At 43.3% G+C, this 13,149-nt stretch overlaps 2 protein-coding genes across 5 annotated transcripts in view; one reads left to right on the top strand and one right to left on the bottom strand.

Moving 5' to 3' along the window:
- Usp44 (ubiquitin specific peptidase 44) overlaps positions 1 to 6,260 on the top strand; it is a 39,437-nt gene extending 33,177 nt beyond the window's left edge. For 3 of the 4 annotated variants that reach the window (XM_028880245.2, XM_037196814.1, XM_037196813.1), the window contains 2 exons: positions 4,759 to 4,964; positions 5,904 to 6,260. In XM_028880245.2, the coding sequence (XP_028736078.1) occupies positions 4,759 to 4,964; positions 5,904 to 6,103 (406 nt within the window). In that variant the 3' untranslated portion in view covers positions 6,104 to 6,260. The remainder of the gene's footprint in view (positions 1 to 4,758; positions 4,965 to 5,903) is intronic. The other variant, XM_037196815.1, reaches the window with a different exon arrangement.
- Positions 6,261 to 9,408: 3,148 nt separating this feature from the next.
- Metap2 (methionyl aminopeptidase 2) overlaps positions 9,409 to 13,149 on the bottom strand; it is a 29,342-nt gene continuing 25,601 nt past the window's right edge. Inside the window, exons 9-11 of the mRNA XM_028880246.2 lie at positions 11,399 to 11,502; positions 10,866 to 10,981; positions 9,409 to 10,094 (exon numbers count right to left, since the gene is read on the bottom strand). Coding sequence (XP_028736079.1) covers positions 9,842 to 10,094; positions 10,866 to 10,981; positions 11,399 to 11,502 — 473 coding nt within the window. The 3' untranslated portion in view covers positions 9,409 to 9,841. The remainder of the gene's footprint in view (positions 10,095 to 10,865; positions 10,982 to 11,398; positions 11,503 to 13,149) is intronic.

The raw sequence follows: 13,149 nt of genomic DNA, 5'->3' as shown, positions 1-13,149 counted from the left end.
CTGGTCATCCCTTCTGCTTAGGCTGCTTCAGAACTGAATGTGTACATATGACGGATTAAATGTGACCACTACATACATACTTGGCTAACGGATGACATCCTTCAAAAAATGTAGTTACTGCCTTTAGCTTTCAACAGCACACACCATCCATGTTCAATAACTTAGTTATTACTTTTTTAGGGTTTTTGTTTGTTTGTTTTCTTCTTTTTGGTTTTTTGAGGCAGTTTTTCTCTGTGTAGCAGCCCTGATTGTCCTGAAACTCTGTAGCCCAGGCTGGCCTCTGCCAGAGTTCCACTGCCTCTACCTCCCGAGTGCTGGGATTAAAGGCCCATGCCACTATCACCCGGCTTTATTACTGTTTTTCTGAGCCAGAGCCAGGGTAGCCTGGAGCTTGCTCTGTAATGTACCCCAGGTTGGCCTCAAATTAAGTATCCTTCTCCTTAGTACCCAGCTTACAGGGTATATCACATATCTCAGCAGTGACTTGCTCCATGTGAATTTAATATATTTTTTGTTTAATATTCAGAAGTACTTTTTAAAAATGTAACTTATAATGTGTGTACTTTACCCAGTTGCTTAGAATATATTGATAAAGATATAGCAGTTTGGGGGGGCTGCTGAGGGGGGTCAAACACCTGCCACCATGTTTGACCCAAGTTGAATCCACTGGACCCTGCCCATGGTGGAGAGAACTGGGCCCACAAAGTGTCCTCTGACCTTCACTCCCACACTGTAACATCTCCCAAAATGGACACCCAAAATAAGATGTTGTTTAAAACCTTAAAAAGCCAAGTGTAGTGGTACACCACCTTTGATCCCAGCCCTTGGGAGGCAGAGACAGGCAGACCTCTGTGAGTTCAAGGCCAGCCTGGTCTAGAGTGAGATCCAGGGCAGCCAGGGCTACATAGTGAAACCCTGCCTCAAAACCCCCCTCTGCTCAAATATTAATTTCTTAAATTCAAGTACAGCATTACAGGAGTGAAATTATCTACTGTTTACCGGCCCCCAACACATGGTAAATCGCTGCCTAAAGCCGAGCAGCCTGTTCCTCCCCTACCAAGTGAACAGAGGCTCAGTAATGACCACCACCCGCCTTAAAAACCGGCCGGACTGCTGGAGAGGGCTTCCTCTTGCCGCCAGTACATCCCTCCAGAGGCCTCAGCAGGCCACTAGGGGACAGTGACACCGGCTCCTGGAAGCCGCCACCAAGTTGTGCTGCCATTGACAATCTGGTGGTAGAGGGGACTTTAGTGGTCCTCCGGACCCTTTAGACTGTGGCATGGGCCCTGCTGGCTTGGAGGGGCTTCACTAGCATGGCTGCCCTCTCTTTCTGAGCCAGGCACTGCATTCTTCCGTGCTTCTCTCCAGGCAGAGGAATGTTGGCATGTGCACTGACTGGACACCCGCTTCTTGGAGTGGTCCCCTGTCTGCCCTTCATGTATCAGGGTGCCCACCACCTGCAGCTTCAGTGGCTCACCCCGCCCTCCCCCTTCCCTCCCACCCCATTCCCTATCCTCTGGTGCTTCTACAGCTCCACCTGGGACAACTGGTCTTTCCTCCCATAGCTGCTCTTGGCAGCTCAATCATGTCCCCCTGCCCCTTTTAAGGCCTTATATCAAGGCCTAGTATTGTGCTTCATACAGACTCCCCGTTAACCCTGTATCTCAAGGCCCAGAATGTGCTTCATACGGTATGCCCGGAAGTATCAAGTATCTAAGTGAAGGTATATTCATTCGGGAGACTCACTTGAGCCAAAGACAGGCATGGAGGAAAGAGTAGGGCATACAATAAGAGTCTTAGAGAATAATATGAGCCCTGCAATTGTGCATAAAATAATGAGGAATGAAAACAAGGTGATTTAATAGTATGAGCAATGAAGACTGAGAAATGGTTCAGCGGTTAAGAGCATTGGGGCTCTTCCAGAGGACACAGGTTCAACTCCCAGCACCCACATGGCAGCTCACAACAATCTGTAACTCCAGTTCCAGGGGATCTGACACCCTCACACAGGCATACATGCAAGCGAAACACCAATGCCCATGAAATAAAAATAATAGAAGAGCATACCCTCCTTTTTTTTTTGTTTTTTGTTTTTCGAGACAGGGTTTCTCTGTGTAGCTTTGCACCTTTCCTGGAACTCACTTGGTAGCCCAGGCTGGCCTCGAACTCACAAGTGATCCGCCTGGCTCTGCCTCCCGAGTGCTGGGATTAAAGGCGTGCGCCACCACTGCCCGGCCTACCCTCCTTTTTTTAAAGGCAAGGTCTCACTGTGTAGCCCTTGCTGGCAGCTGCTGCATAGACCAGGCTAGCCTCAAACTTAGAGATTCCCCACGCCCCAGCTCTGCTATTAAATGCCACCGTACCTGCTGTATTAGAAAACAGTGGGACCCAGAAAAATGTTAGTTGGTGAAGTCACACTTTATAAAGATCCCATAAAAATGCCAGTATCGTACTTGTATTCAAAAGGCAATGAAAATAAGCCAAATTACAAGCTAAATTATGATTTTTGTCTTAAAATTTTCTTGACATTTTGTTTTTGGGGGTGGGGTGGGTATATGTTGTAGTGTACATGTGGAGGTCAACTTGTGTGACAACTTGTGTGAGGCTGTTCTATGTGGGGACTGAACTTGAGCCATCAGATTTGGCAGTGGGCGTTCATACCTACACTGAGCCATCTTGTCAGCTCTTAAAATCATTTTCTATATGGGCAGTGCAAATACAAAGTAATTATGATGCACTGGAATGAATTACTAAGTAGCCACATATATAAAAAGGCACCATTAACAGGAAAAAAAAAAAACAACAACAAAAAAACAACCGATATCCAACAAAAGTACATCAGTAAAAAGAATTTAATTTTCAGTTGGGGTCCCATAAGCTCAGAGTAAGGAATCTAAGGTAAGGGTACTCTGCTGGTGGATCTCAGGCATACATCTGAGTTCATCAGTTACCACAAAGGGCATCTTTAGATATGGATGAGGATGGAAGGGGCATTTGTAAAGGGAAAAGTGAATCTTACTGTCTTTATTAGGGTTAATATCGCTGTGATGAAAATACCATGACGAAAAGCAACTTGGGGAGGAAAGGGCTTACATTTTCACATGGCTGTTCACAACTGAAGGAAAGCAGGACAGGATCTCACACAGGGCAGGACCTGGCGGTAGAGGCTGATGCAGAGGCCATGGAGGGGTGCTGCTTACTGGCTTGCTCATGTCTTGCTCAGCCTGCTTTCCTACATACCCCGGGACCACCTACCCAGGGATGGCCTTACCCACAATGGGCTGGGTCCTCCCACATCAACCACTAATTAAGATGCTCCACAGGCTTGCCTGTGGCCTGATTTTATGGAGACAATTTCTCAGTTGAGGTCCCTACACTCAGATGACTATAGCTTGTGATTGAAATAAACTAGCCAGCACATATACCTTTCCCAGACACACCACTGCAGGAATGTTTGTCTTAAGCAATGTGGACGCTCCATTATATAGACATTATTTAAGGTACTGATGGCCAGCAGCAGTAATCAGCAACTTTCAGCCATCCTCCCTTTTCTTCCACTGAAAGTCTCAACATCCTCCGCAGTCTCCATGGCTACTGAAGAGTAGATAAAGGACTGACTCCTCACCATTTCAGAGATCCCAAGGGAGGTCTGTATGAGGAAATGTGAGGAAAACCACTAAGCACCACACACAGTGGAATTTGACTTTCTGGTCCAGCAGACAGAGAATTTGCATGGCTCGCCTTTACTTCTGCCCCATTTTACACTACACTCTACTTCTTCTAAAACCAGTCTATAATCCTCTTCCCTTTCTACCTGCCACTGTCTGAACTTTGTGTTTTAGTACTTTCAATAACGCATTTTATCTCCACAGTACCCCAAACCCGGTTAGTTTCTCCTTTTCTCTTGAGGCAGGGTTTCTCTGTGTAGCCCCAGCTGTCCTGGAACTCGCTCTACAGCAGGCTGGCCTTGAACTCAGAGCTCTGCCTGCCTCTGCTCCCAAGTGCTGGGATTAAAGGTGGGTGCCACCATTGCCTGACATCAGATTAGTCTCTAATAAAAATCTTTATTGTGATTTTTCCCCTTTTGTACCACCCAATAGTATGTCAGTGATGAAATGCTGCTTGCTGTGCTTAGTCAGTAAGGGGACACACTGAGAAAGTAACATTATGCAGAGACTCACAGAGTTCTTAGGACTTAAAATATATCCGTGTTTTTCTTTCCTCAATCCTACCCATCAAAGAAAGATTAGATTAACTATACCTCCTCCACTTGAGATGTCCCTTTCATACACAGACATAATTTAAAACTCATAGGGCTATAATTTTCCAAGTTTTATTTCTATATTTTAAGCCTATAATCCCACTTAGGAGGTAGAAGCAACACATTCGGGAGTTCAAGGTCACTTTGACTACATGAGATCCTGTCTGGAACAACAAAGACAAAACAAAACCCCAAGCCATACGGCAACAAGACTGATGATGGAAAGGCTCAGAATAAAGCAGTGGTTAATGCTTGCCTAGCAAGTCCAAGGCCCCGGCGTGATTCCCAGCACTAGACATATGCATTCGTAAACGAATGAAGCAATCTTGACTTTTTTTGCAAAGTAAGCCTAAATACAGCCAACTCAGCATCGAAAGGGCACGTTCTATACAATCTTCGTATTCCATGGTCTCCAGGATCCCCTGTTAAAGCTGTCTAGACCTGATACATGGCAAGAGCTTTCTCCTCCTGACTGTTTCACTTTGGTTTGTTCCCAGATGGTCAGGACGTAATAACCGAGAGAAGATTGGTGTTCATGTTGTCTTTGAGGAAACCTTAAACATGGAGCCCTTTTGCTGCAGGGAGACCCTGAAAGCGCTCAGACCAGAATGCTTTATCTATAATTTATCTGCTGTAGTAATCCACCATGGGAAAGGATTTGGCTCAGGACACTACACTGCCTACTGCTACAATTCTGAAGGAGGTATAGCCAAGAAAAACTATCTTGGGTTAGACTTGGAAGCTTGTGCTTAGGTTCTTAGCAATTTCTGAGTCACCTGACCACTTGCCTTCTTTCTAGACAGAGGTTTTCTGCAGTCAGTGCTGCTGGATTATTGGGGGCAGGGGCACTGAAAAGATTCTACAGGTTTGGAATACTTTGAGACAAACTCTGTGTAACTCTGGCTACTCTGGAATTTGTTATACCAAGTTAGCCTTGCATTCAAAAGATGTGCCTGCCCCACCTCCTGAGTGATGAGGAATTTTTTTTTGTTTTGAGACAGGGTTTCTCGGTAGACCTACCTGTCCTGGTACTCAATCTGTAGCCCAGGCTGGCCTCAAACTCAGAGATCCCCTCGGCCTCTACCTCCCAAGTTCTGGGATTAAAGGCCTGCGCCACCAGGCCCAGCACTGGCCAGTTTTTCTCAAAGTCGTACTTCCCATGTTCATGGGTTCACATAGATATTCAACTTTAACATGCAAAATCCTTCTGACTCGTTCTCTGGGTCCCTCCTGGAGTGGCTGAGTCCTAGCAGAGGTGACTGGACTGAGGCTTCGCCTTTTACTTCTGAAAAATGAACACATGTGCATGCACACACCCTAGCGGTGCCGAGCAAAAAGCCTAGCTCTTCTGCAGAGGACTCTGTTAAGCTACTTACTAGGAGTATACTGTACTTTAGTAAGTGCCTGAAGCATGAATTACCTAGTATTTCCATTGGGAACAGAGGATGTCAGATACACTCGTCAGATTCTCTAACTCCCAACTAATAAAAAAAGAATTCTAGAGTAACACTTTCCCATTGCAAAGAAAATGAACCAGCCATTACCTTTCCTTCAGGAAGCTCCATTTCCAGTTAAACAGGCTTTTGTAGTAGAAACTTTTGAAATTCTTTTACAAACATCCGGTTTCTTTGCTTCACTCTAGGGTTCTGGGTACACTGCAATGATTCCAAGCTCAGCATGTGCACTATGGACGAAGTGCGAAAGGCCCAAGCGTATATCTTATTTTATACTCAGCGAGTTATTGAGAATGGACATTCGAAACTCCTGCCTCCCGAGCTCTTGTCCAATAGCCAGCACCCCAGTGAAGAAAGCGACGCCTCCTCTAATGAAGTCCTTAGCTGATCCACAGTGGGCTCTTGTTATTTGTGTATATATACTTTTTAAATGGGCTGACTTATGACGCAGAGCTTCATTGTTTTTATTTTTTAATTATGATCAGTGCATGCTACGTTTAGACATTTTGTATTTAACTACAAAGGTTTTGTTTGGTTTTTTTTTTTTTAAACAAACTATATGTATATCAACTGTAGGCCAACTAAACATTTTTCAATTATTTGAGTTTTATACTTTTAGTGTTTACCTCAGGCTATTATTACCTCTTACATTTTGATGTCTTAATTGCCTCAAATCATGAATATGTGCAATCTACTAAAGAAATTCAGGTGGCATCATTCTATATATATTGTTACTTATTTAACTTTTGTAGCTATTTTCTATACACATTCTAAATACATGGGAAGGATATGTTCTGCAGAGACATACTAAAATAAGAAAGCCATTGGTATATGACTCCACTTCTGCCCCCTTGAAGGTAAACAGAGATTGGAAGTGAAATATCCAAGTATCACCTACCTGCACAAGGCTCAGAATAGATTTAATGTGGTTACTGGTATTTCACTCACAATTTACTGCTTCCATACTGTTCTTTATAGAGCATGAACTCTTAATGAACACGGCAGGTTTACAAACGGTGTACTTAAATGAACTTTGGAACTATGGGCAATGAAACACAGTTCTAATAAAGCAGTCACAAATATCTGAATTTAGCAAGCCAACATATTATGGTATACAAATGTAGTTTATCTTGAGAATGAGTTGATTTTATGTTAAATTACATTAGATCTCTTAAATGCTTGAGATTTTTAGTTCAAAGGAATAAAAAGTCTTAAAGAGGGGGAGAAATGCACAGGGCAGAAGAGAACTGTTCAAGATCACCAACTGGGTTGTTACACCCAGGACTCAGGACCTCACTTTTTTCCTAAGTAACCTAAGCCTGAATCTTTTATTCTTGCTAAGGATCTCCTGGGGAGGTCCTTAGGGCCAGGGTAACCTCTTTAAAAACACTATCGAAACTTGAATTTTATTAAAGCAAGAGATTTCTTTAAAGCACGAGATTTCTTTTGCTGTGTTACACAGAAAGCCCTGGTGCTGCTAGCTTCCCTTACTCAGAAAGGGGCGCCACCAACCTCCAGACAGTGTGGAAGCTCTCGAGCTCCGTTACCACTGGGAGGAGAGCCCTTGCAGACAAATCTTTTGTTCCAAAAATACAGCTGGAGCATTACATGGCTAGGCCTGGAAATGTTCACTTACCAACACCTATGCAAACTGTCGGTTAAATATACCTCATTAAAGATTCATGTGGTAAAGGTGCCGAGTCTAGCCTTTAATTTTGAGGATTGTTTTTTCTTTGTGGGTTTTTGTTTTTGTTTGAGACAGGGTTTCTCTGTGTAGCCCTGGCTGTCTTGGAACTCGCTCTGTAGACCAGGTTGGCCTTGAATTTACAGAGATCCACCAGCCTCTGCCTGAGTGCTGGGATTAAAGAGGATTGCTCAACACACTGCAGTACCTAATTTTTAGGGGTACAAAACACAAAGCTATACTGTTTGTAACGGTCACCTACAAAGTAAAAATATCGGACCTAAGCTTTAGCATGTGTTGGGGATGGCACACGGGAGAGCTGTAGTACTTTCCCACTCGATTTTGTCCTGAATCTAAAATTAATCTTCAAGGGGGGAAAAAAAGGTCTTGAAAAAACAAAACCCAAACGATGAACAGAAACTTAAGATTTCTTATTAAATAAATATTTCAGATTTCAACATGGACACCTACATTCTAAGTTGTTCCAACAAAAAATGAATAGTTTAGGTTGTAAATAATTTACTAAAGGCACTACTGATAGCAGCAAACTAAGACTTGTTGCCAATAAGAGATACATCACTGAACAGCTAGTAAGCAAATACGTTTTTCTGTGTGCCAGCTTTCCTTTATAGCAGCAGTTCTCAATCTGTGGGTTGCCTAAGACCATCTGAAAATAGATTTACATTATGATTGATAACAGTAGCAAAATGACAGTTATGAAGTAGCAACAGAATAATTTTATGGTTGGGGGTCACCACAACATGAGGAACTGTATTAAAGGGTTGCAGCATTAGGAAGCTCTCTAAGGTCATATTCCTTCCAGCCATTTTGGGGACAGAGTGGTGCTTCCAACAGCTTTCTGAGGTAAGTCTGGACCATACAAAGGAGACTGTGCTAAAAAAGATCTTAGAAGACCCTACAGCTCTTCCTTGGGGGTCAGTTTTGAAAATCCTGGGCTTAAGATATGGCTTAAACTGCTCAGATGACATTACACAGTATGTGTAGAAAACAGACATTGTATTCAATAGTAGCAATGTGAACAACAGCATTGTAAACACGCAGCTCACACAGCTAAAAACTAGAAAAGCAACATCCACTTACAGCTGGGACGTAGAAAGAGCAGCTGTTTAGGGCAGAATGCAATCCAGCTCCGTAAGTCTAGTTTCTCTTCTTCAGAGACCACGTCAAGCAAAACTAAAACTACACAGCATGATACAGCATCATTGTACTAAGACATACACAAATTAAGGCTTAACCTGGGCAAGTAACAATTTTGAAACTACGATGCAACATTTCTAGCAAACCACATGTCTAAGCAGTTCATTAATTGGGTCCATCCCAAAAAAGCTAAGTATTATACATTCAAAACAACACCCCCTGGCTTTATAAAAGAACCTCATGTCAGGGGAGGGGGCCTTGAGACAGGGTTTTTCTCTGTCTCTGGCTGTCCTGGAACTTGCTCTGTAGACCCGGCCTGTGCCTCTGAGTGCTGGGATGAAAGGTGTGTACCACCATTGTGCAGCTCAAGTAATCAGTGATGTTAAGATCCTTAGCTTATTAAAGGCCATGCATGCTGACTATTTGGCTCATGAAATCAAAAGCCCAATTTCAAGTCAACTCTTCTAACTAGAACAAGATCCAAACTTCTTTTGCTTGTGGCTTTCCTATTGTTTTTGTTTCCTAATATGTAGACTACATATCCTATAAATATGACCATTGGATTAAGGGATTCTTACAACAAGGTTTTTCAAGTTGGCACAGTGTTTTCCCATGATGTTTAAATCTACATCTTCCTAAAGACAAGGAAAAAGACTAATGGTGAATATGCTTCTACAATAAAAGCGAACACTCCTAGGGAGGTGTACTCATTTCTGCCCACTTCATACACAAGAAGACCTTGTAGCCACCTGAGCTGAAGAAAATCTGTAGGTGTCTATAGTCCAGATAGAGAATACTGTCTATACTTCAGCTACTTTCTGCTTAGAATTATAACCATAGACATTCAAATGTAGCTCTCAGATCTGAAAATGTCTTTATTTTTTAGAAAATGGATTCCAGGAAGGTTAAAAAGCAATAGCAGAGGGCACAGGTGCAGAACTGGATGTATGTAGTCATTCAAAGCATTCAAGTAAGAATATGGCAATATAAATATCCAAAAAGCATCTCTTAGGTCTTCAAAACAAAATGTGTAAGTAATTGCTAACTAGTGAGCAGTGCAGCATTTCCTAGATGGGAGGAACAGTTAACATTAAAGTCTTGAAAGCCTTTTCCTTGGTTAATTACATGTAGACAGTTTACCTTTGATCAAACTCCTTGAAACATGGATAAAGGGACTATACAGGTCCACTGTTAAAACAGACAACATGTTGCAAATGACTTGTGGTATAATGTGTCCCAACAAAGCTTAGAAAAGAAAGACGGTGGGTTGGCTTTGGACTAAGTTTAATAGTCATCTCCTCTGCTGACAACTTCTTTACAAGTTGGACGCAACAGTATGGTGTGTTCAAACTGTGCCGTGTATGATCCTTTAATGTCACATAATGGTGGGTATGGATCCACTATGCCCAAGTCACACAGATTCTTCAGAGCCATTAAGTATTTACTTTCTCCCAAGCGATCCAGCCATCGGCGGCAGAAGGCAAGAGTGCCAAAGTTTTCATTGATGACATTTAACAAATGTTTTGTTCTTGGAAGCCTAAGAGGAGAAAAGTGAAGATTAACAGCTGGCAAAAGGTAACTAACCAGTGTCCCCCACTAGAAAATCAAATCTTAGCTGTGTCTGCCCCTGGAATCTGAGTTCAAAAACACTGACTTTTTACTGATAATAACTGAAATATGTAATAGCCCAAAGACATAGCTGATTATCAACCTGCTGAAGATCACCTCAAGTGTGCTATATTCCTAGATGAGTATTACAGAAGTTCCTTTTTATACAACAAACTCAAAGGCTGTCACCCATGAAAGCATGAATCCAACCTACAATTAATCTCTATAAAGAGTAAAAATCACCGGGTGGTAGTGGTGAACACCTTTAATCCCAGCTCTCGGGAGGCAGAGGCAGGTGGATCTCTGTGCAGGTGGATCTCTGTGAGTTCAAGGCCAGCCTGGGCTACAGAACGAGTTCCAGGAAAGGTGCCAAAGCTACACAAGAGAAACCCTGTCTCGAAAATATAAATTAAAAAAATAAAGTAAAAAACTTCACCTGGGAAAGGACATTTACCAATAGGAAAAACCTTCCAATCGTAAACCTAGGAGTGCTAGGAAACAAATGCTGCATTGTTGGACACTAGATGTGAGTAGCTGCCGCTCTCACTGTCACCCTAGTGGAAACCCACCTGGGTGATTTTTCTGTGGTATTACAGAAACCCAAAGAGCTCAATGATAAGACTACAAACCTTATCATATGTCTGTCATATTGTTAACTTGGAAGAGATGCTCACTAGTTATAAAATCAATAGTCTCTCACCTTATTGGCACATGTCCGACATCAAAATTCTTCATGTAGTGTGAACATTCCATGTCATCATGAACAACACCCTTTCCTGTGCTACCAAAGGTTTCAATGGCATACACCTCTCCTTCCTTCAAAAACATAAGGATCAAAGGGAGAAAACAATTCAGAACCAATCACCTTCCCACGAAATAAAGCACTAACATGAAACATGCTTCTCAAATTCTTTCTTACTCAACCTGGCTGTCTGCTCAGCACCTTTGGTCACTGGCTATCCCTTATCAAAACTGACATGGTGGAAACTTGGTCACCGCTGTACCACAGTGCTTCCTAAAGACAACAGCACTCAGGACAGTCTTAGTAAGTAGTACAGCCCCAGTCTTCATAAGCATGGCACAGTTTCTCCCAGGGTCAGTTTGAATAGTAAGCTTATTTTGTTCAGGATTTATCTGGACAGGAGTCCAGTGCTGGGCTGGGGTAGGAGGAGACAGTGACGGTGCGCCTTCCCAGCCTGCCAATGCCCCTTGCTGGCGAGGGGTGACTCTCACCTCCATCCTCGTAGCCTCCCCTCCTTTCACAATGGGCACCGTCTTCCCAGCGTGTATTCTGTAAGGCCCAATTGAATGTCCATTTAGATTACGGATGGGTTTCACTGTCAGAGAAAGAAAGAAAGGTTTAGGACCACTCAAGGATAAACAGATTCTTAGTTTAAGCATTCACACCAAAGAAGATACTGAGCCAGAGTGGTGGCACACACTTTTAAATCCCAGCACTTGGGAGGCAGAGGCAGGTGGACCTCAGAGTTCAAAGCCAGCCTAGTCTATACCTAGTGAGTCCTAGGCCAGCCAGGGCTACACAGTGAGTCGCTCTTCTCCCCTCCCCCACCCCAAAAGAAAACAAAAACAAACCAACAAGGTTTTCACAGAGATAAAGTAAAGAGTAGTTTGTTTTATTAAGTATCCAAAAGGGCTGGAGAGGAATCGGATGTTAAGAGTGCGCGCTGCTCCTGACGAGGACCGAAGTGAATTCCCAGCACCCATGGCATGTGGCCCCCAGAAGACTCAGTGCCTTCTGGCCTCCATGGGCACAAATCCAATCACACATACATCATTGAAAAACTGCCAAAGAGAATGTTAGGGGGAGAATCGAAGAAAAAAATAATAGGTGATACACACATTTAGAAATAAGAACTTTGAGGAAAAAAAGTAGAAATGGCTATAGAATGTGAAGTTGAGGATACTGTCAAATGAATCTCATCTCAACAATCTCAATTTCCTGCAACCACACACAGAATAAACTCACACCCTGGAACATGACTCAGCAATGAAAACAGAAAGCACGGAGTAAGTTAATGAGTGGACTAAACTGATGACTGAGGACACTAGAGGCACATATATAACACACACACTTCCACGTAAGTCTAACTGCTACTTGGGAATGTGTAAAGACAGAGAAGCAAACACCAACCCCAGCACTTGTGAGTGTGGCTCACCCCAGCTGAAGGTGCCGAGGGCTGCTAGGTTTTGCATGTCCTCTCAAGTTCCTGTTTGAAACTTCACCCCAGCACAGTGGTGTTGGGAGGTGTAACACAGTGGCAATTACCGGGCAGGTGCTAATAAGGAGCATAAAAGCACACGACAGGAGCTTTGAGGCCTTCTGGGAAGCAAAGACTTGTTCTCTCAAGGGATGAGGTTACACTGTCTTTAACTGACAAGTTAATTTTTATGCTCTGTGCTTGTCAATGTTAATTATGTCTCACAATTTTAGAAAATCTAGCTCTGTAGTTTCTGAAGCATTCATTCATAAGCAGCCACCTTTCTTAAGAGCAGAATTATGTATCAAGATTTTCAAACCCCAAAGACAACAATGACATAATGACATTCCAAGTTTAGTGGGGAGGTGAAATCCTGGTGTAGGCATTGTCCTTACTGTAAGAGGCAGAGGCAGAGAGAAGGTCAAGTCAAGGCTGAAGACAGCGGCTCTGGTGTGAAGGACCAGAAAAGAGAACCGTGGCCCCTGCCCAGATTGTTGAACAGCGTCACCACTGAGAACTCGATGAGAAAGACACTGCCACTTCAGCAACCCCAGCCTGTCTGCACCTCTGGAGTGGAACCTTTGACTAGCCCGGCCTACACCGTGGAGGGGCCTTCAGGAAACCAAGTGTTTGTTAGCAAGGCTCACAAGAAGAGTCGTCCAGGTTAGAAAGATGGCGCCAGAACCTCCTCAGCCGTCACTGTTGCCATCTCTACAGACATGGCTAACAGCTGCAGACATTCGGAGACAAAACCTGGAAGGTAAT

Source organism: Peromyscus leucopus, chromosome 18, assembly GCF_004664715.2.
Source record: "Peromyscus leucopus breed LL Stock chromosome 18, UCI_PerLeu_2.1, whole genome shotgun sequence".
In the NCBI taxonomy this organism is placed as follows: Eukaryota; Metazoa; Chordata; class Mammalia; order Rodentia; family Cricetidae; genus Peromyscus; species Peromyscus leucopus.
The sequence above is the reverse complement of the archived record's forward strand: the minus strand, read 5'-3'. Positions and strand labels throughout refer to the sequence as shown.